Genomic DNA, 22,792 nt, shown 5'->3' with positions numbered 1-22,792 from the left:
TCGACCTTGCAGCAAGGGATGCAGACCAAGGTATTGAACTTGCGATATCTTTCAACTCGAAGACTTTGACCAGAACCACTTAGCTAGGTGGGTGGAGCCCTTGTGGGCTTTTTTTTATACTGCTGCTTTAGTGTGGTTTGTGTGATTCAAATTGTTGGATCTAAAGTGTTTGGTTTGGTTCTTCCTATTTTCATTTTTGAAGAAAAATCTATATTTCACACTCCTAATATGGCTGAGTGGAGTAGTCACCTATTTCACGTCTATCATGAAGAAGTTTTAGTTGACATAAGATTATTGACCTTCTTCCTCTAGATTTAGCTGGGATTGCTTTTGAGATGAAGTGATCATTTTTATTAGTCCAAGAAAAACTTTGGATTCTATATAATCTCTATAATCACAAGGAAGAATAAGAAGAAAAGGAGGTGACTTGACTAGGCCAATGGTAAAAAATTGTGGGAATGATCATTTTTAAGTTATAACCAGGTGAGGTTGAACTTCTAAGTTGCATTCCCACGAGAAGGAAATGGTGCATTTTCAATAGGGTTCTGTTTGGGAACAGGTATCCGGGAAGGGAGTTGAGGACTTGGGGATAAATTTGGTCAAACTACTATCTGAGGCGTTTCCTACAACCACATTTTTCAATAACCAGCTGTGATCCAGTTTATCACAGGTTGCGGACGATTGCTCTCTCTCTCTCTCTCTCTCTCTCTCTACACAAGAAATTCCAGTACATGAACAGGGACTAAAATACAAAAACTTGCATTAATCGTTATACAATAATGGGCCTCTTCATTATTAATCATCATTTAAACCCATGCTTTATTTGTGGAAAAGGCAGCCCCAACTCTCTACATTGCTCTTCATCCGGTTCCATGGATCCTGGTATAGCCCCAAATGAGCGTCGTGTTGCCTCTAAGCCAGACGCAGTGAAATGCAGAAAAGCAGATGCATCCTCCATGTGCTTCTTCATATTTTCCATACTTACTGAAAGAGACATCAGATTAGGGACTGAATCAGGATAAGCTGAGGCAACCATGGGTTTTCCATTTTGGGGGTTCAGTTCAGCCTCACGAAGAAACCGTTCAGTGGCAGCTTCCCATGACAACTCGTGCTGTTGGTCACTTATTAGTGGTGCTGGATTGCCAGACAGGGCAGTGTGCACCTGGTTCACGAACCCAGGCCAATCTCTATAGGTTCGGCAATTGGGAAATTGCTTGAAGAACTCATTGGATGGGTGGTCTGCACAGACCACAATCTTGCCCATAGCAAGTGCCTCAGCTGTTGTGGTGCAGACAACATCAGTCGTGCTTGGATTTACAAACACCTTGTACCTGAATGGAGAGAGAGAGAATTTGCAGACAAACTATTTAATCAAAACAAACTTTTTGTGCAAGAGAATTGATCACAAGTACTTGAACCAAACCAACGGCAACAAGAGAAATTATGAGAGCTCAAGACCATGTCTTTAAACAAGAACATTGTTTAAACCAAATTTTGTGCAGAAAAAATAACGTGTGTGTGTGTGTGTATATATGGGGCCTAACGGGATAGAACGAGAAAATAGGGCCTAATACATTCAGTTCTCATATATATATAAAGAACAAAAAAATGCAATCTGTTGTTTAAGAGAACAAACACTAATACCTTAATGAAGAAATGACTTTAAGAGAACTGAACGTATTAGGCTAGTAGATTGTCATTTACGTGCATATTTCTGAAAAAGGATGGACAGGAGAATACGTGACTTCGGCTTACCCTAGAAACAGCGAATCAGCATGGTCTCGTCCAGGATAGACATTTACAGTCGGCCTCAATTTTTTAGCTGCCTCATTGATTTCTTCAGAATCTTCACCATTGCCGAACAAGTCAACATGCAAATCAGATAGCTGTTCCTGATTATCAGAGAGCAGTTGCAATAGCTCTTTGTACCCTTTGCTCCATACCATCTTGCCTATGTAGTAAGCTCCCTTGGTGAAGGCTTGTTGCCCCTGCTGCTGCTGTTCCTGCACCTTCTTGCCAATCTCAATGAATTTGGGATTGACGCCATGGACATTGCATATTACAGACCTTGGAAGTTCTTGAGTAGCCGCTGACAACCTTATGACCTGCACAACCATGTGCATCACACGAGATCAGATGAAATTCACTGATTATGTTTTATTAATTTCTTTTATGACATAAGTGTAAATTGGTGAACTTAATAACAAACAAGAAATTAAGTAAGAGATCATGAGCATCTCAAAGTGTAGAACTCCAACTACAATGCTACTTTATTATTCTATGTTCATCTGTGATGTTTTGTTCTTATGTCAATTTATAATTAGTCCACAGCCACTGGATTTCCGACAAGCGGGGAACCACCAGAACTAGGGACAAAGGTTCAAGTTGGTGCTAAACCAAGTCCCACCAAAGTATCAAATCACATATAAAGCATTTGGGTGGGATAACTTGAGGTTGATGGATAAAAATGGAAAAGAACATACGTCTAGCCTTATAGTCTCTAACAAGACTCCTCTTGCATCAATCTGTACAGTAGCTTTAGTTTCCTCATACCAAAAACTGGATTTACATGCAGTAACTTCACAATTAAATACATGTTCATTTCAGTCAACTAATTAATAACATGGCCACATTTTCCACCTACAAAATTACAATACTAAAAAGGTGAGCAAAAAGAATGAATAAAAGGTATGCTATAAGCTTACAGAGCTTAGTACAAGTCTGAACTAAAGTAACTTCATGGAGTTGTCATGCAGATGTGTGATTTCCTCAAGTTTAAGGAAAAAACAAAAATTTATTAAAAGTTACATCATAGAGTAGATTGTATACAATGTTCTGGATTATTGAAGACCAAAACAAATAACAATCAACCAAAAGGATGCATAAAAGCCAATATTGTTAAAATCGGTTCACTAGGTGAATCGGTTTCTTAAAAAAATGAAAAATTTGAATCGAATCGGCCCCTTTTTTACAATCTGATGATACGTGTCATTAAAAATTAAAAAAATGCTGAAAAAGGTTTTTTAATCCCTTTAGAAAAAAAAAAAATCAATTGAAACGACCTTGAATCAGCCCCTTTTGAATAGTCTTTGGGCAGATTAGATCTGAATCAGCCAATTCAGGCCAACTCAGACCAATTTTGACAACATTGATAAAAACAATCCATAGAAACACACCTTGTGGCAGTAGATATCAGTAACCCAATTGTTAATATGCTTCAAAAGAAAGGCTTGTACTTGACCATTCTTTTCTCTCTTCACATATTCAAGATAATTGGTGTGGACAACACCTATAACCCATCGGAATTTGGTTTTCCATCTCCGGCCATGATGATACCAAGTAAGATGCTCAGGTTCCTCAAGGACTGCCACATCAGCCACTTCATCTGGTATAAGCTCCGTAATATCTCCAACAGCTAGAATACTCCTCATCTCCTTTGAAAACTGAAGCCAAGAGACAACCAATTCATTTTAGAACATCAAAAGTTAAATATTCAGGTACCAGTTCAACCTTCTACTGGATATGATTGCAGTTATCCTAAAGCCACATAAAAGATGCAATACAATAAAAGCCAAAGAAGAGCAGGCCAGTGTTTTCGCCAAGTCAACTCGGTGACCACGTGACTTGGCTCGACTCGGCCATTCATCTAGTCAAATTATTGAATGACCTGCAACTTAACAAACCTCGGCCGAGTGGTGGCTGAGTCACCGAGTCATAGAATGACTCAATGTCACAAGGACACGTGACGTGGGTTGGACTTGCAAGTTCAATTCTTTTTTGAAAAATAGGACACATTTTTTTTTCATTTTTTAATCAATTAAAACTATTTTTTGATATTTTAATGTTAAAATACATTTTTATTGAAATAAACCCTTAAAATATTAAAAATAATAAAATATTATTAAAATATTGTTCGTATGTGTCCACGTGTCACTAGAGACACCACCAAAATGGTGTGTCCCTGTGACATAGATTATGTATATTATATTAGGGTTGTCAACGGGTCAGGTACCCAACCCATCAGGGTATACCTGAACCCGTCCAAATAACAAATTGCCAGGTTTGGGTTTTGTCGGGTCAAGAAGATAGAATCCCAACCCTGGACCCGTATAATTTCAGAAATTTATTTTTACTGAAAGTACATATAAAACACTCGGGTCGGGTATTCGACAATAAAGCCAGGTCAGATCGAGTACCGACAAAAATCATAACCCAAACCCGTCCCTCATATTTCTCGGGTCAGGTTCGGGTCAACTCAAATATTATTCTGGTTGGAACTTTTCATGCCCATACCCAGGAATTCGGGTCGAGTAGGGTACCTAGTACAAACTGGACCTGTTGACGGCCCTATATTATATACAAATGCATTATATGTAACAATTAGCTATACAATATATACAAGCATATTATATACATACTTTTTACAGAAATATAAGGTCACCATGACTTGGCCGAGTCACCAAGTCATGAGTCAACCCATAACGAGTCGAGTCGCGAGTCTCTGGGTCTTAAAACTATGGAGCAGGCCATGGGTCCATTAAGAACATGGAAAATCCAAATGAAATGCAAGATGAATGACAGTTCTTCCTTTTACATGAATTATGTTCTTGTCAGATACCAAAGAAAAAAAATAGTGTTAAAAGCACGACTTGCTGCGTCATGTAATGGAACAATAAGAATATGCACAAACAAGAAAACCGACTAAAGGTTATGTGAATAAGCCACTAAGGAAAAAAACAAGAGGTCTCAAGAGCACACACACAAGCCATTAATGGGCTGAAACACAAAGTAAAAAATATTAATTTTATTGATAATGAAATGTTGTAGAGAAGCATAACAAAAAAGGGGTTTTACTCCATATATATACAGCAAAGAGAGAGGACTAACCATTGGCTAGTCCCAACGGCTATCTCACAATGACAAAAATACCCCTATAAAGGGATAAAAATACAAGAAATAAAGAAAATAAAAAACAAAAAAATACAAGAGATAAAATCCTAAAATACATTAAAAAATACATATACTTACTACAAAGGTATATATATACATTATATGTATATACAAAAATATATTTAACAAGTTAGTCAGCATATATGCAAAGTTATAAATCGAGTTACAAGAGCATATGTTTACGGTGTTATCTGCTTATCAATTTCAAAACAAACCAGAACATGAAGTTGGTATATATATATCCCTCATCATATCATACAAATAATAGCAGAGAAATATTTATCATGCATATAACTGTCAAAAATTCAATATTCTAATGCAATCTTTAAGGCTTTCACCTAGGAAGTGCTTAAATTATAAATAGATTGCCTCACTCAGCTTGTGAGGAGCTGCAGGCTAGATTGAGGCCTAAGGGATAATTAGACATCCAAATACCATAGGAAAACACATCTAAATTCATGATGGAACCAACCAATTTAGAGACTAAAACAACTGAAAAGCCAGGATTAACATGTAATACTGGGGCTCGGTGGAGAAACCTACCAAAGCCCTTCACGAAGATGGAAAAGGAAGAAGGCATCAATAACATCATCATCATCTAACCTTGTTTAGCTTGTCAGATCTACACACAGTTCATTTATGTCCAATGGAGAATCCTATGATAGATTGCCTCACTCAGCTTGTGAGGATCTGCTTTAAGCCCTTTCCTATTTGCTATAGTGATGGATGAGCTTACGAGATCAATTCAAGAAAATGTGCAGTGGTGTATGTTGTTTGCTGATGATATTATTTTGATTGATGAGTCTAGAGTTGGGGTTAATGCTAAGTTAGAATTATGCAGACAGACATTGGAAGCAAGAGGTTTTAAGTTGAGTAAGAGTAAGACAGAATATATGGAATGTCGGTTTAGTAAGCAACGAAGTAGTGATGGGAGTGTAGTGAAGCTTGGTGAGCAAGAAATACCGGTGGATGATTGTTTCAAATATTTAGGATCTATCATTCAAAAGTATGGGGAAATTGATGGAGATGTAAATCATAGGATAAAGGTTGGGTGGATAAAATGGAAAAGTGCAACTGGAGTGTTGTGCGATCGTAGAATGTCATTGCGGTTGAAGGGAAAGTTTTATAGGACGACTATTAGGCCCACTTTATTATATGGTACGAAATGTTGGGCTGCCAAGAGACATTATATTCAAAAAATGAGTGTAGCTGAGATGCGTATGCTTAGATGGATGTGTGGAAATACCATAAAAGATAAGATTCGGAATGAGGAGATACGTAAAAAGGTAGGCGTTGCACCCATTGAAAATAAGATGAGAGAGAATCGTTTACGGTGGTTTGGACATATTCGGCGAAGGCCTAATGATGCTCCAGTTAGAAGGATGGAGAAATGGGAAAATATATTAGTTAAAAGAGGTCGGGGTAGGCCTAGGAAGACTTGGATGGAGATGATAGGAAAGGATATGAATGCTTTGAACCTCACCGAGGACATGGCATTGGATAGAAATGATTGGAGGAGAAGGATTCATGTGGAAGACCCAGAATGATTTTCTTTGTTGGTTCATATCGCCGACCCCAATTGTTTTGGGATGAAGGCGTAGTTGTTGTTGGAGAATCCTATGATACTCCAGACTCTTGGTATACTTCTGCTCACTTTGAAGTCCTTGCCAGCTTTTCTGTTCTTCTAGCTCATTTCAGTTGTATGACACAGAACCATTCACACAATTGTTGCTTCAATTATTTGTAGTGCATGCCCAAACTATCTCAAATGCCCTCCACAATTTTCATGTTTCGTGGCAGCTATTCTAAACTACCTGACACGTATTCCTAGAGAGATCTATAGTTCTTAATCTAGATATCCCCCACAGCAAAAGCATCCCAACCTCAAGAACTCCACCTCAGTCTGTTTTCTTCATTGTTCATCACATAACAATGTAAGTTTTTCTATTTCCATAAAAAAATGCACTTTCAGTCACAAGGTATTCTGTAGTCTTGCAAGGCAATCTATACTACAGAATACCTTGAGCTCATCTTTGCATGCAAAAAAATGAAATTCATGGTGCGGCCATAACTAGTCATTAAAAGCAAAGGAAAGACAAACTTAAATTTGACAGGCCAAAATAAATGAGGAATCTAGAAACAGAGAAAAAAAGGATATTTAGAGGAAGGTGGTTTGGATTGCAATCACATCTGAATAGTAGATTTTAGATATCAGTAGCAATGCCTTTTACTTTTGGAACGAGAGTAAGGTTATAGCTTAACGAAATCAAATCATATTGACATCCCTTTTTCTTATCTCTTCAAGATGATCTATGGAAATCAAAGACCACATCCATTCAAAAGAAGAAATACCAGAGAACATCAAACAATATTATAAAGGAGATAAAGAAGGAAAAAAGAGAGAGAAAAGATAGCTGATAGAGTTTGAGAAAGAGAAAGTTGCTGGGATTGAAAAAATAGAAGATCATTTGACCTATAAATAAATAATTTCTTACCTCATAACATCATCCTGATCCAATGGGGGTGAGCCCATGTCTTCTAGTTTTTCTTTTCTCATCTCATGAAACATGCAAACCGGCAAACAGGATATATAAAATAACACATTCATCATCACTTGTGCACTCATTTGTGTTACATTAAATGCCTTATCGTGCGCCAAGGGGGGTTGGCCTAGTGGGGTGGGGCCTTGGCTGCTAGACAGGCAGTCAAGGTTTCATTCCCATGGGCATCGCCCCTCTGCTCAAACCAACGCGTAGCATAGGCCCCGGAGTAGGGGTCCCAGCCTCGGAGTTTTACGCTGCTGCTACGACGACCGTAGGTATGGTAGGCTGAGCCAGCATGACTAGATCTTCGTGCCGGATGCGGTTTCTTTGGGTTATAAATCCAAAAATGCCTTATGGCAATTACAACACTGCCACTGATACCAGAGGCAAGTCAAACAATTTAGCCAACTTTGGCAACTTTTTCATTTGGCCCAGTTGAGACAAGTCAACCAAGTATGGAACTATGTCACATAGGAGCGGGTGCGGGTGCGGGTGCGGGTACGCATGCGGATGCGGCACTTTAAAAAAACTTGGGTGCGGGGGTGCAGGGAAGTGTATATATATATATATATATATATATATATATAAAATTTTTAACAGTTTTAAGTTAACACTATGTGTATTTGTGTGCATCTATGTATTTATATATATAATATAGATAAAAATGGACTTTATTAGGGTTAACTGAATCTACTTTTGGATAGAAATGGACCTCAGTGTGGTTGACTTCACCTAACATAAAGGAAGCTGTGTCCAAGTGTCACACCCGCCTGGGTGTGGGTGCGGTGCCCTGTTAGAAGAGTCCGTGTGACATAGGTATGGAATGATCAAATTGTTAGTTGAGTAAAAAGGCAGGGGCATGTTGAAATTGTAGCATGTCATGTTTGCAAACAAAAGAATGCTTGTGAATTAACTGAATTACTATATAAGCAATAAAGTTATCCAATTACCAATTTGGTTCATAGCAACTACTGCAATCATCCAAAAAATAGTCTATGTTGATTTATTCCAAAATACAAATACTATAGTAGGATGTTAGTAAGCAGCTAATAGTTTTTGTTGTAAAAAGCATGTTCTTTTGGATGTACAGTTTTCTTACATGAGTTTGCTACATAGATGCTTGCTTAAAGATGTGCCAGCCATTTTCCACATGTTGCACTCTGAAGTCCTAGCTCATGGAAAACTGAATTCTTGTGCAATTTATTAATAGGTCTTGAGCTAGAATTAAGAATTATCTACTCAAATACTTAAAGATATCATGTAATGCAACCATATCATAAATAGAATAAAAAATGTAAAGGTGCATTGAAAATAATAGCTGATTTCATAAGCAAAGTTCAAGAAAGGAGGCCATCAGACTTACACTTTTCTCTCAAGAATTATTCTGTTCCTAGGAGTACATTTATAAGATCAAGGATTCAAGGCAAATTCGGATGAAGAAGGTGACATGGATGTCGTGAGCACAACCACAATCAAAGCAAGAGCACACTATTCTATATTCAATTGAAGTCATTCCTAAATCCATGGCATATTAAATACAAATTATTATTCCGATACAGGAGACAAGGGAATGACTTACTTTCCCAGGATAAAAACATATTTTAAATCCTGATGTAAACCCAGTTCTCTCTTCAAGCCATTGACGTATATACTTTTCTTGCTCTATTGGAGAGTCGAAAGTGATATTATTTGGATAAACCTGTACTTGATCACTGTTTGATAACCAAGGGATCAACAGAGTAACTTCTCCTTGGACCTCCTTTGAGAGATAAGCGGCACGGAATAAAGGATTCACTGCAGTCCCAGTCATCCATGGAAGACTTGCAGTTGTAAAAATGGCTATATGCTTTGTTTTCTCCATGAAGTCATCCAGGAGAGAAGAAAAAATGACCAAGTATTTGACTTTTGGGTTTATTGCAGATATCGTAGATTCATATCATGCTGACTACCAGCAATGCAACAAGCACAGTCATTGCTGCAAGTACAGAACATAAAAGTCAAAGTTAGTTTGTTGATTATTCACAAAACATAGCAAAATAAAAGTCAGTTCTTTAGTGAAAAAGATCAGAAAGGAAATGCTTACAAGCAAAAGCAAAAACTACAAACTAGCTAGCTGGGAAACAAAATCTATTAAAAATAAACACGAGCTTCCACTGAAAAGGTCAATTTTGTTAATCTTATTTTATACTAATGCTATTTCAATGAAAACCAGCCAATTTTGCATATAGAAAATAGCAAATACAAATACAAATAAGGAAAATTTTCAAAAATGAATCTAGCATTTCAGCTATTTCTAAAAGTGCACATACTTTTTCAAACTGCTAAAAACATACCCAACTTATGCGAAAACATCCCTTGGGTTTAACTTGAATCAGTTTGTTGCTAGATGGGAATAACCAATTTTTACCCTTAACATAAAACTACTTTTGCCTCAATCAAACAAGAGCTTAGACTTTGTCCTCCAAAATTGCTCTCTCTCTCTCTCTCTCTCTCTCTCTCTCTCTCTCTCTCTCATCCGTTGTTAAAACTTAGAAAGAAAAAAATAGAGACGAATCCCACCTCAGTGAAAACATAGAGGCAAGTAACCCTAAAAGAGTGAAGCTCTTAGATGTTAATATCTCATTTTCCCTTTCTTAACATCTGCACCATCATTCCAGGATCTCCAGCCAAATCCCTAACCCAAGTTCTGACTCTAGTCCGTTTCAGGAACTCAAACTTTATTCCGTCCTCATTAGGGTACTTTTGGCTCTAAAACCAGATAGAAATGAGTTTAATGTTCATTTTCAAGGTAAAAAAGTGAAGTTATTTTACTCAGTTTGGATGAACACTAACACATTACCTTAACAGCATATATTTAACCTGTCACATGGGTGCGGGTTCGGGTGTGGGGGTGCGGCACTTTCAAAAAACTTGGGTGCGGGGGTGCGGCAAAATAAATAAATAAAAATAATATATATATATATATATATATATATATATATATATATATAAAGTCCAAAAGTTGGACATAAATGACCTTGGGTGCGGTCAACGCACCCAAGGTCAGCTGTCTCATCTCTCCGAGGGCTTTGCTCGTTGGGGTAGGTGTAAAACCCACGATTTTACAAAAAAAAAAAATCGGACCCGGACCCGAACCCCTTTAAAAAAAGTTTTTAACACCCGCGCAGCAGTGGGCCTTCGTTTTTTTTTTCCCTCTGCTGATAAGGGAAACCCCTTTGGGGTTTCCCGATTTGTGTCCTCCCGTGCCCTTTAAATCACGCAAGGGTGAGGGGGAAGCCCTCACCCCTGCGCTCCTCCTCCTCTCCCTCTCGATTGTGCACTCTCTCTCACTCCCGGCGTGCGACCGAACCCCGGCGCAGACGACGACGTCGGCTCTCTCTCAGGTACGCATCCCCTTCTTCTCTTCTTCTTCTTTTCTTCTTCGTGTCCTTCTTCTTTTGTTTGCCAAAGGGCCGGCAGGAGGCCGGCGGCTCCCTGCAGTGCCCTCCCCCTTTCTCTCTGCGTTCGCCAGAAGGCCGGCGGCCCCCTGCTGCGTCCTTCCCCTCTCTCTCGCTCCTGGCGTGCGACCGAACCCCGACACCAACGACGACGCAGGCTCTCTCAGGTACGCATCTCCTTCTTCTCTTCTTCTTCTTTTCTTCTTCGTCTCCTTCTTCTGTTTGCCGAAGGGACGGCAGCTCCCTGCCGTGCCCTCCCCCTTTCTCTCTGCGTTCGCCGGAAGGCCAGCGGCCCCCTGCTGCATCCTTCCCCTCTCTCTCTCTCTGCGTTCACCGGAAGAAAAGTTGGGAGCATTTTTTTTGTCCAAAAAAGTTGACACAAATGACCCTGGGTGCATTGACCGCACCCAGGGTCCTGTTGACCGCACTGGGTGCCGCACCCGCACGCACACCCGCATTGCGTCTCGTCGACGCGGGTGCGACACCTAGTTTGCCGAGTCCCTGTGACATAGTTAACCATACAACTTACATGATGCAGGGTTTCTTGATGAGTGATAGAGCTCAAGACGTGCTGATCACTTTGATTGAAAGTTTTACATGCTTCCAGAAAAGATTTTTTTTTCCAAAACTGAGCACTACAACAAAAGGCAGGAGATAGTTTATAGCAAAATCAATCATAAAAAACCAAATACTAATATAGTTTTTCTGAATTCAGTTCCTGCAGAAATGAAAATATATCCATGTTAATCATATACCTAGTTTTGTTATGTTTGATGAATATGAATCAAGAGCATAAGACATTTCATGTCCCAGCTGTTGCATTCTGCCCAAAATCTAAAGGTTTCGATATTAAAAAATAAATGCAATTTATATAAGATCAAAAGAAATTGCATGAATCAAGAATCAAGTACAAACGTAATCCCAAAAATTTCTTAAAGAAATAAAAAAACAAAAATATCAACAAAATCCAGTCAAATTCATGAATTAATCACTGATACAATTCATGAAGCAAGCAACTGATTCATCAATCAACAGTGAAACTCAACGATAACAAAACATAAAGGAACTGGGAGACGAAGGATCAACCGGGAATGACTGGGAAGATAGAAAAAAAGATAAAAACCTTAAATTGTTGAGCAAATGGTAACCAAATTGGACATGATTTCTAAAAAAGGACAATTAAACAAGAAAGTTAACAACAAAAACAAAGTGTTCTTTTTTTCAAGATGAAATAAAGAAAAAGAATCAATTTACATCTATGGTTCAAAGGGTGAATTCTAAATAGGAAAGAAACAGAACAATGAGATCTTTAATTTTTGATGTGTAAAATTTTTGCTATCATCCCTTCGGTTTTATTAGGTATTGAAAATACCCACGTGCATAACTAGTAAGATCAGTCACAATTGTTATTAGGATAAAAAATGGGTTGGGTCATGGGTTGAATCATTCATGATCTGCAACTCTTCATGTTTTGACTGAAGTGGATCCATATTTGTATCTAATCATGATCTGCAACTATGAATTTTCTCAAACTAGATCTAGTGATACTAGTTGAGCATGACTTATGAACATGGTTTTCTACGGAAAAACAGGAAACAAGTTATCTCTGATCCAATTTCCACTAGATCTGATTTAATTATATTTCCTTGAAACTGGATTAACATTCAACAAGACTAGAACCAAGGTTGTAAGTAGCATATCGGTAGGGCCAATAGTAACACCATATCGTATCATAAACGTATCTTAAATTTTTAATACAAATTTTCAAAAAATCCAAAAAAGAAAATCAGAAAAAAATAGTAAAAATTCTAAAAAATCACATCACATCAAATAATGATGAATTGCACAAAATACAACCATAAAATCACATATGAAGCATTTATGTCTCTATGAGCTACATAAGACATCATCAAACATCAACTATCTCATAAGAACAATGCAAAATATTAAATATCTAGCAATTAAGAACATGCACAAGACTTATACTTTCATACTACATAAACAAAAATATTATGACAATAGTTGCACTCGATTTTCAATCGGTTTCCACTCATTACTTGAGTGCCCCATTGCTATGCCGGATCATCGGATGCCATCTTTGTTGGAGTGTGGAGCCTGATTTCTACATTGATATAAATCTTTAATTTTCGCCGATCCAAGGGGTTGTAGCGGGATAGTGCCCCCTCGAGGCAAAAAATTTTTAGAGAGTAGCTTTGTAATTTTACTCATAATAAAGATTTTTTTACCTTAACCCATTTTCTTAAGTAAAAAAAATGGTGAAAATGTATTTTTTTATCTTAACCCACTTCTTTGGGTGAAAAAACAGTGAAAATGCACTTTTAATGGCCCCTAGACAAATGGAGAAGTTGACCCTCAAAAGGTATTTAAAACTTAAAATGAAAAAAAATAATTTTTGGCCTTTTTAAAGTATGTCGAAGGTGTATCGTACGATACGCCCTACAATACACCCGATACGGGTATAAAACACACTCATATCCTGATATGAGTGTGTATCGTATCGTAAACCCCAAAAGTAATGATATGTATCGTACTGTATCGTACGATACGGTACGATATGAACAACCTTGACTATTACATATTTAGTTGGATCAGACCCAAAAAACTTTGACTCACCTTTTCTTTTAACTTTCCTTTTCAAAATAATTGAAAGAATAGAAGTAAATGGGGAACCAATGGTTGTTTTCTTATCCAAACAGGTAAACGACCAAACTTATGTCAACCACAATCTCGACACAGCTAGGAGCTTATACGACGTCCAACACTTCAGGCTAGTCAAAAGAATTTCTGGAAGAAGAGACAGTTGTGAAAGTGTTGCTTAATTGATTCTTCTCCCCTGAAACAAGGAATATCCTTATTGGCCGTTGCAACAAGCTATACTTATGATTTATTGTCTGGGTTGTCCCGTTCCCTTGACATAGGTCCATCCTTGAAACTTTCTTCTCAGGAAAAGGATAAGCATTTGACAATAAAGATGCATGAAAAGAAGAGTCTATAGAAAACATAACTGAAGTTGCGCTAGGGGTAGAAGTTCTCTGAATACCTGACGGACCAAATATAAAAGCCATTATGGTGGGGCCTAACATGGCCTGTCAGCTAATTGGACTTGGCTCTGGCATGGGTGGACATTTTCCAAATGGTGCCCAAATCAACATTAATCCAGGAATATATATAAAGGGGATTTGGTTTGGCACTGGACCCACATGATATGGGTGTAGCCCAAATCTAGTAAGAACTGGGCCATGCAAGTGGCAGGTCATGTTGCCACCATTGGGCCCAACCCAAGCCAACTTCCATGTTGACCCCTATCACCAAACAAGCATGAAAACAGCAAACTCATCACTTTTAACTAATTAACTTTTCTTTCAATTTGGCCCCCACCTGAGGCCTCGTTCCAAGTTCGCTTAATAGAAGACCTAATTTATGCATTTCTTATGCATATTGAAATGCAAGACCTACTGGCAGATAGATCAGTCATTTAACACCACAGGAATGTCTGATGTGATATGAAGCGAACTTGAAGGTCCATCAATTGGTCCAGGTTCAGTTCATGGTCACAAGACACAAATCAACTACATCAAGATGACCTTGTCAAAATGCAAACCTAGATCCTAGCTACAATGGATAGGAAGATAAAGATGACAGTGTGATTTTGTTTTGTCATAATCTCAAAAGAATTAATCTCTCTCTCTCCAAAGTAATTTCAGTTTAATGGTTTTTCCTTTCAACCAAGTCTTAGTAGAAGTTCAAAGATGGACCACCTTTTCACTACAGCCTTCATCAAGGACAAGGGAAAAAGGATTTGACATCTAAGAGCCTTGCATTGCCAATTTATACAAACATCAAGTATGACTTCAATCATCTTATGTGTAAGGCATCACTTCTCTCCAGAGTAGATGATAGAGAATAAAGGGTCAGAATGTAGGCAAGAAATAATTTGTAACCTTTCAGTATCTAACGAGAATTGTTCCTAGTGAATTTCTAACATCATCAATCCAAATAATGACCAAATAATGACCAAATAATGACCAAATAATCACGAATAATAAAATAAGCATGATTACTCCTATTAAAATTGTGTACTTTAATGAACAATCTTTAATCAAATAATGACCAAGCATACATAAGAAGCAATTTTGCTCCTACTGAATGTGGTAATGGACAAGAGTGCATACCTCAACTTCAGGTGACCAATGATACAGAGTGATCAATACAAAAAGAGTCACTAAAACAAATAGATTTTCAGCAAAAGGATGGTGGACCTGAAACGAGAAACAATCACTTAAGGTAGCTACAAAAAAGTAAAAAATAACAGAAAATTATTAAGGGTGTTAGGATGCAAAACCAGGTGTTTAATGTTTTAGCGACATATTTTTTTGTGTTATTAAAAACTTGATTTTAATTTGCAGCATTTAGGTACAGGTCAAAATCTGGAAAAAGATACAGGTATTAATTCAGTGTGTGTTTGGTTGATTATTTAAAATTCTTGATTTTGGTGATCTCTTCGTCAAGCAATGCTCATAAATTACACATAAAACAAGCTGCCCAAGCCGAGAATTTGCATAAGTTGCCTCCTCTTAAAACCATTGCCAATAGAATCATAGGACTCCAGCAAATTGGTATAAGTTCTTGAACAATCCAATCTGTTGAATTTTTCCTGTTTAATTTGGGCAATGCTAAATCGATTCTTCCTATCTTTCCCAGAGTGGATTGGGTTCATATGCAGTTTTATAGATCCAGATCCTCAACTCAAAAAGTATGTTCAGCTGGAAGTTAATACAAGTGGAAATCTAAATACAAAGAAAACTAATAAACCAATAAACAACAAAATTAACAGTCAAAATGGAAAAAAAAATCCTGTTAATCCATGAGAGGCCATCCATTTCAAGTCATTTCATCAAACAGTCAACGTGAAACTTTCCATTCCCCAAAGGTTCCATAAAGAAGAATCACAATATTCAAGGAAATGTCTCCCACACTCTCAAGTCTCGTCCATCCATGATCAACGGCAGTAGGGGATATAACGTCTGATTCAATCATCTTATAAAATACTTCGTTGGCATCGTCCAAACAACAAACTGTTTCTCACCCACATAACCAAATGAGGGAAATTACCGATGGCAGCGTGATTTTTCATCAGGAAATTGGTGGTGGGTGAATAGGTAGAAGATCAATTTTGATCGCAATTACAGATTTCGGATGGTGCCACGGTGTCAAGTTCAGATATTGTGGATAGAGTAATTCCTCTGTCAGATTAACTAATTTGACGCAAACCTCCTGAATGTCATTTGCAAAACATAAGGAAAAACCGAAGAGAGAGAGAGAGAGAGAGTACCGTAGCCGGGTAAGGGATCGCCGTTAGCCCGTCGCTAGAGCAAAATGGACGCCGGTGAAATTGGTGGTTGGGCGATGAAGAGGAATGATATGAGAGAGAGTGAGTAGACCAAACTCCAATGGGTGGTCGGCAAAGTGCAAACGTGTCGGATTCGGGCCGGATCTTGCCATATTCGAATCCTAATCTGAAATGTAAACAGTAGACCCAAATCGGAATACGCATCCTAATCAGATCTAGGGGTGTCAACGGATTGGGTATGACCCGTACTGGATCCTATAGAGTCAGGGTTTGGTTACAAAGAAGAGGGTCCGATTAACTATCTGGTCGGACCCATGAGGTATGGTTTATGAAATTTTATACCAAACCTGGGTCCGACCCGAGTTCTGATTAAGATCCATAATTTTTTAATGTAAAAGACTTAAAAATATTATTTTATCAGGTATGGATTGGGTTTGGTTTATGAAATTCTTATCAGATCCGGTTATGTTTTTTCTTATGAAAAATTTGGTCGGACTTGAATCTAGATCCGATACGCGTATCACTTAATCAGATCCAGGTTTGGACTCAACCCGTTGACACCCCTAATCAGATCTAATGAGATAAGGTTGAATCTAATCCAAAATACATGTGGTAACACTAGTTTCAAAAAAAATAAAACCAAAACAAACTATTAATATGGTAAAAGGTAATCAGGTCGGATTTTGAATAAGATCGATTTGATATCCAACTTGAAAGTAATCATATGAATTTGAAAATAATCGGATTGAACACATCTGAATCTTATCCAAATGTACATTTGAATGTAATTTAAAAGATCCATATCCAAAAAATACATGTCAAACTCAAATCACACATCCGATCATATCTGATCCATTGGGTAGTGATCAGGGGCGTAGCTAGGATTCATGTGAGGGGGGGGGGGCAAACAGGGGTGTAGCAAAAAAAAAATATTTGTGCGATAGTCGGGGGTTCGGGGGCAGCGCCCCCGTTTTTTTTTTTTTTTAAATAAAATAAAAAATGGCTACAATTATTAATACAAATCTATTTCATATGGACAAATCAAACTATTTGCTGCAGTCAGGGCTGGGCTAGGACTGGGATGGGCTACAAAAATGGATAAAAATCTATTTCATATGGAATCAGGGCTGGCCTAGAACTGGGCTTTAAAAAAAAAATTAAACTGTTTCGGGAGGTAGGACTGGGCTACAGCCAAGTCCTACCCCCCCCTAGCTACGCCCCTGGTAGTGATGGCAATGGACCAAGGGAAAACGGAGATCCGCTGTTTGGGGCGGGAATGAAGGACAAGAAACGAAGAATGAACTAGGGATGAAGGTGAAAATCAAAACCCGTGCAAAAATAGAGGTGATGATTGAGTTACTCTTGCCCCCACCCCTCCCCACCCTTGATCCCCATTAATAAAATTACTAATATACCTTTATCATATTATAAAATAATATTTAAATCTTATATCTATATATATTTCTAACCCTAAGTTCCTACTTCATAACCCTAAACAAGTCTCCTTTCTCTCCTCTCTCCTTCCTCCAATGGGTCTAAAGAAAGACTATTTAAATCTTGTATCGAAGGAAAATGGGAATTCGTCCGAACCCAGCCCATTTGGGGCGGGGATGAAGGACATGAAACAAAGAATGGACCGAGGATGGAGGTGAAAATCAAAACCCACCACATGAATGGATCAGGGATGGAGGGCAAAATTTTGAGACGGGGTGGGAGTGTTGAGCTTGTCTCCCGCACCGACCCCGATCCACTGCCATCCATACGTGGGGGCGAGAAATGGTGGGCTTAGTGTAAATATTAAGGAAACAACAAAGACACTCATCATTTGACATATTCATAAAAGTCAACCTAACCTTTAAATAATTATAAAAGGCTCGTGGAGTTAAGTAATCCTCAAAGAGTTGCCTTTGCGAATCCTTGCTCTTGGGGGCGACTGGTAAGTACTCAAAGTTTTATGTTGTTAGGACAATGGCCATATGTATGACAGGCAAAGCCAATGTGACTAGGTCTTTGATTCTAGGGCGATTTAGGAAAGTTCCATCTAACTTGATTAACAAAAGAAAAAAAAAGAACGAGACTCATAATGCTTAGAAATTAGGGGTGCAAACAGATTGGATATGTGTCAGATCATGTCAGATCCGAATTTGAATATGAATTCTATGTACATGATTTGAATATGAGATAGGATCTGAATTCATGGCTATTCTGGACCTAGTAAAATAAATAAATAATTATTGTACTATCCTTGTAAAATGGTGTGCTTCCCAAAATACCTACTAATTTAAAAAAATTCCCCGCATATCCAATGGCGGAGCAAGGAATTTAAACTAGGGTGGGCAAAAATATATAGCAAAAAATAATAATAAATAATAATAATATGTTTAAAAAAAATCAAACAATTATTTTAAAATATACTTTTTACAATTGACATCATCAATTTTTTATATTTGAAAAATAATTCATAATGGATTCATTGCTAATTAAAAAAAATAGCAATTGATAAAGATCGTGCATTTGAGAAAGAAAAACCTTAAAACCATAATTAAACATTCATAAAAATTTAAAAAAATTGAAACCCTAATTCGTACAAACATCATAAATTATGGATTTATGCTAATTGATAAAAATATCCTTAATATTCCACTAAAAACAAGCACTTATGAGTCATAGATTCATGCCTAGTGGTATTTTTAAAAAACTCTAAAACTATAACCAAGCATTTATATTATTATAAAAAAAATCAAATCAAAACCCTAAATCATAACAAAAATCATTTACATATGTTAATTAAAAAAATAAAACCCTTAAAATTCTAACCAAAATCAAGCATGCATTCATGGAATCATGTTTAACGTTGATTGAAAAAGAAACACAAAAATACCTAATAAATATTCATTTTATTTCAAAAATCAAAATAAAAAACTTAAATCCTAACAAAAATCATAGATTTAGGGGTTTGATAAGTGATAACTAAAATCAAGCATTCCACTAATGGAATCATATTTAATGATAATTAAAAAGAAAAAAACACACAAAAACTAAACCCTAATTAAACTTTCACGTCATTTGGGAAAAAAAATCTAAAATCAATACCATAAGTCCAAAAACATTCATAGATTTATGCTAACTGAAAAAGAAAAGCAAAACCCTTAATATTCTAATCAAAATAAAGCATTCATTACATGCCTAATCTTAATTAAAAAATACAAAAACTTTAAAATCTTAAATAAACATTCATGTTATTTAAATTAAAAAACTAAATAAAGACCTAAGCCCTAAAAAACAACATAATTTGAAAAAAACAAAAAGAAACAAAAGAAAAGAAGAAGAAGTTGATGAAGACGCTGACCCAATGATCAGCCACCAGGGGCACGCATCGAAGAGGCCCGTTGAATGGCAAACTACGACAAAGGTGAGAGAGAGAGAGGAATTAGGGTTAAGCAGGGGCCACCAAAAAGAGGTTGGGGTGGGTGCCATGACCCGATCTCTCATCAGGGTGGGCACTGACCCGACTTTCATTGGATCAAGGTGGGAACAACCCACCCTAACCTTAACCTTTCTGGTCAGGGTGGGCACTTGCCAACCCTGGCCTCAAAGTGGCTCCGCCACTGCGCATATCTAAAATCTTGGATTCTTGACTTTTTAAGGACATTTTTTTTTCACACATGTGAACTTGATGAAGTTTGCATGATATATAGGTATGTTGTAGGAAGTTTGTAACCTTTCAATAAAAAATAAATTTTGCAAACATCTGCAAATACAATACGCCTTTTGTAAATATAACATGCAAACCTCACTTAAGTAAATACTTCTCAAGGAGCTCTGCAAATGTGTGTGACATTCGCAAATACCTATTGCAATTGCCTTTGACTTTCGCACTCTGATGAGACCTCCAAAAATACAATACGACCTTTGCAAATATAATACGAACTTTGAAAAGAAAACCTATGAATTCTTTAACTAAATACACCTCGAGGAGGTTTACAAATATTTGCTGACATTCACAAATACCTATTGTGGATGTTTGTACCTTTGCATGCTTGTTGATTCATATATAAAGTCATTTTTTATTTATTTTTATTTATTTTTATTTATTTTTGTTTGTTTCTCGTTAAAATCTTAACCACTTTTTCTCTAGAACCCTAACCCTTTTCCCTGATCTCCCCCTCTCCCCTTTGCGGCGATTACTATGAAATCATCTTGCAGTATTCTAGCAAGCTTGAGGCATCCTTTTGATCAATTTCTCTGCCTTTTAGTTAGGTCTTAAAGTGAGTTCATATATATATGAGTGATGTGTAGCTTTGTAATGCCAGTGGGACGACATTGAGCATCCATCGTGCAGTGAGATGGATACTCATCATCAATTTTTGCAAAAAGACCTTTACTGGTGCACTAAAAGTGTGTGTTAGCAAAAGTTTGGGATCTTTAGCCGTGCACTAAAAGCACCAGTAAAGGTCTCAGATGTGCCGCTAAAGGTCCTAGACCTCTACTGGTGCACACTTTTAGTGCATCAATAAAGGTCTTTTTGCATAAATTGACGTTGAGCATCCATCGCGTCGTGTGATGGATGCTCAACGTCATCCCGCTGGTAGTTGTCCACCTAAAAGTTGTGCAACTACCACTTTTCATATATATATATGTATATATATATATATATTTAATATGACCTTGTAGTATTTGTATTTGGTTGTTGTTGTGTCATGGAAGATTAATGTATGTTTGTTTGTGTTTTATTTCATATTTAACATAGAATATTTTGTTTATGGTTTACTATTTTTAGGGTGTATATATATATATATATATATATATATATATATATATATATATATATATATATATATATATATATATATATATATATATATGGTGTTTTAGATGATTTATGTTTGTTTTTTTGTTCTTTATTTAATATTTGGTGGTATTGTCTTGGGGTAATGGGGTTAAGGTTAATTGTACACGAGCATTTAATTAGTGTGATAGGGTTGATGTTGACTTTGCATAAGCATTCAATAGGGGGTTAGAGTTTTTGTAGGTAGTTAGTTTTCAAAGTAGTTATTGTAAGTAGTTTTGTTAATTGAATGTATAAAAGATATATAGATGATCTTTTGTCATATGTTATTTTTATTAGATCAATGATATGCTATGTGGTTTATTCAAACAAATAATGATAACATCTGAAAGAGCTAAAGTATATTACCATAGGTCTGATTACTTTAATTAGAGCTGGTCTATAGTGATCTTCAAAAATAATACCTTTAAGATATTTATGGCTATGATCACTCATAAAACTAGATATGCGAAGAGTTATTGAGCATCCATTATGGTTATTCTTTAAACGTAGATAACCAACAAATATGAATAGATGTTTTGGATGATGATGATGTAGAATCGATGTAATTTAGTAGTGATGTTTACTTGAATGTTCGCAAAGTTAAATACAAAAAAGTTGAAGAAGATGCAGTTTACTTAGTGGTGATGTTTACTTAATAATGAGAATGATGAAAATCATATGGAGAATGTGCATCTATCTCGGGCACCATTTATTGAGCTCAGTCCTTTGGCGAATATCCAATTATCCCAAACAATAAGCGATATTGATGTTCTTAACATGCACACGGAGGGCATGCAATTGCCAGAACTAATTAGAGATATAGATATTCAACATGTAGGCAATAAAAAACTTTCATGAATAATTGATATTCTACATGGTTAGATGATCACTGCAGAGGACATGGAACTATGTCGACAAACCAGTGCTATTGATTTTCACCACAATAATTTGGATAACATTCAACCTTCTAAGGTAGATGATATAACTAGATACAAGTTGTTGGACGTTGTAATTTATGCTTGAGATGTATATGTGACTTTATGATTAATCATGAAATTTGAAAATGCAAGAATATTGCATGCATGAAAAAAATAAAGTGAATCTTTTCAGTTGCTAATAACAAGCTCAAATAATAGAGACACTATTGTCAGCCAAAGTTTTAATAATCTAAAGCACTATCATGAGTTTTTGAAAGATCATGTGATTAAGAATAAACAAAATTAATGAGGAGCAACAATAATATAGTGATTGTCGTATGCACGAGAAAGAATCCACAGACTATAGGTGATGGACCATAAAAGATCCATTATGCAAAAGTGCACAAAGCTATGTTCTTTCAAGTGAAGAAATTTGAAAGAGAGCATATATGTGGAGGATCATTGAACATCCTTTAAGTGAAAAAAGTGTCTACCGCATAGATTGCATGTGTCATTTACAAATGCATGTATGATAGCTCAAAGATGACACCAAAAGAAATCATCAATGACATCAATAGTGAGGAAGGTGTGGAGATTAGTTACAAACAAACATGGTGTGGATGTGAACACACGAAGGAAGAGATATATGGTTCATATGAAGACTCTTTCAAGATGATTTTTTCCTATTTTGATAATTTGATGAAGGAAAACCTAGGAACGCTAGGATTCATTAAGATTAATAA

General features: G+C 36.7%; 1 protein-coding gene across 1 annotated transcript; it reads right to left on the bottom strand.

Annotated features, from left to right (window-relative positions):
• Window positions 1-731: 731 nt before the first annotated feature.
• LOC149828977 (digalactosyldiacylglycerol synthase 2, chloroplastic-like) lies at window positions 732-16,316 on the bottom strand. The gene is made up of 6 exons (XM_090017829.1): window positions 16,284-16,316; window positions 15,124-15,210; window positions 9,073-9,468; window positions 3,177-3,443; window positions 1,756-2,105; window positions 732-1,331 (listed from the first exon to the last, which is right to left on the bottom strand). The coding sequence occupies exons 3-6, from the start codon at window positions 9,352-9,354 to the stop codon at window positions 803-805; spliced, it is 1,428 nt and encodes a 475-aa protein (XP_089873955.1). The 5' UTR covers window positions 9,355-9,468; window positions 15,124-15,210; window positions 16,284-16,316; the 3' UTR covers window positions 732-802.
• Between the last annotated feature and the right edge of the window lie 6,476 nt (window positions 16,317-22,792).

This window comes from Nuphar pumila, chromosome 9 (assembly GCF_984573655.1).
Source record: "Nuphar pumila chromosome 9, dmNupPumi1.hap1.1, whole genome shotgun sequence".
In the NCBI taxonomy this organism is placed as follows: Eukaryota; Viridiplantae; Streptophyta; class Magnoliopsida; order Nymphaeales; family Nymphaeaceae; genus Nuphar; species Nuphar pumila.
The sequence above is the reverse complement of the archived record's forward strand: the minus strand, read 5'-3'. Positions and strand labels throughout refer to the sequence as shown.

Excerpts from the sequence above, each read along its gene's own strand:
- LOC149828977 (XM_090017829.1), bottom strand. The coding sequence starts at position 9,354 with ATGGAGAAAACAAAGCATATAGCCATTTTTACAACTGCAAGTCTTCCA. Across the intron at positions 3,444-9,072 it reads TATGTTTTTATCCTGGGAAA|TTTTCAAAGGAGATGAGGAG; the intron begins GTAAGTCATTCC and ends TCTTGGCTTCAG. Across the intron at positions 1,332-1,755 it reads GCTGATTCGCTGTTTCTAGG|GTACAAGGTGTTTGTAAATC; the intron begins GTAAGCCGAAGT and ends CTCTCCATTCAG.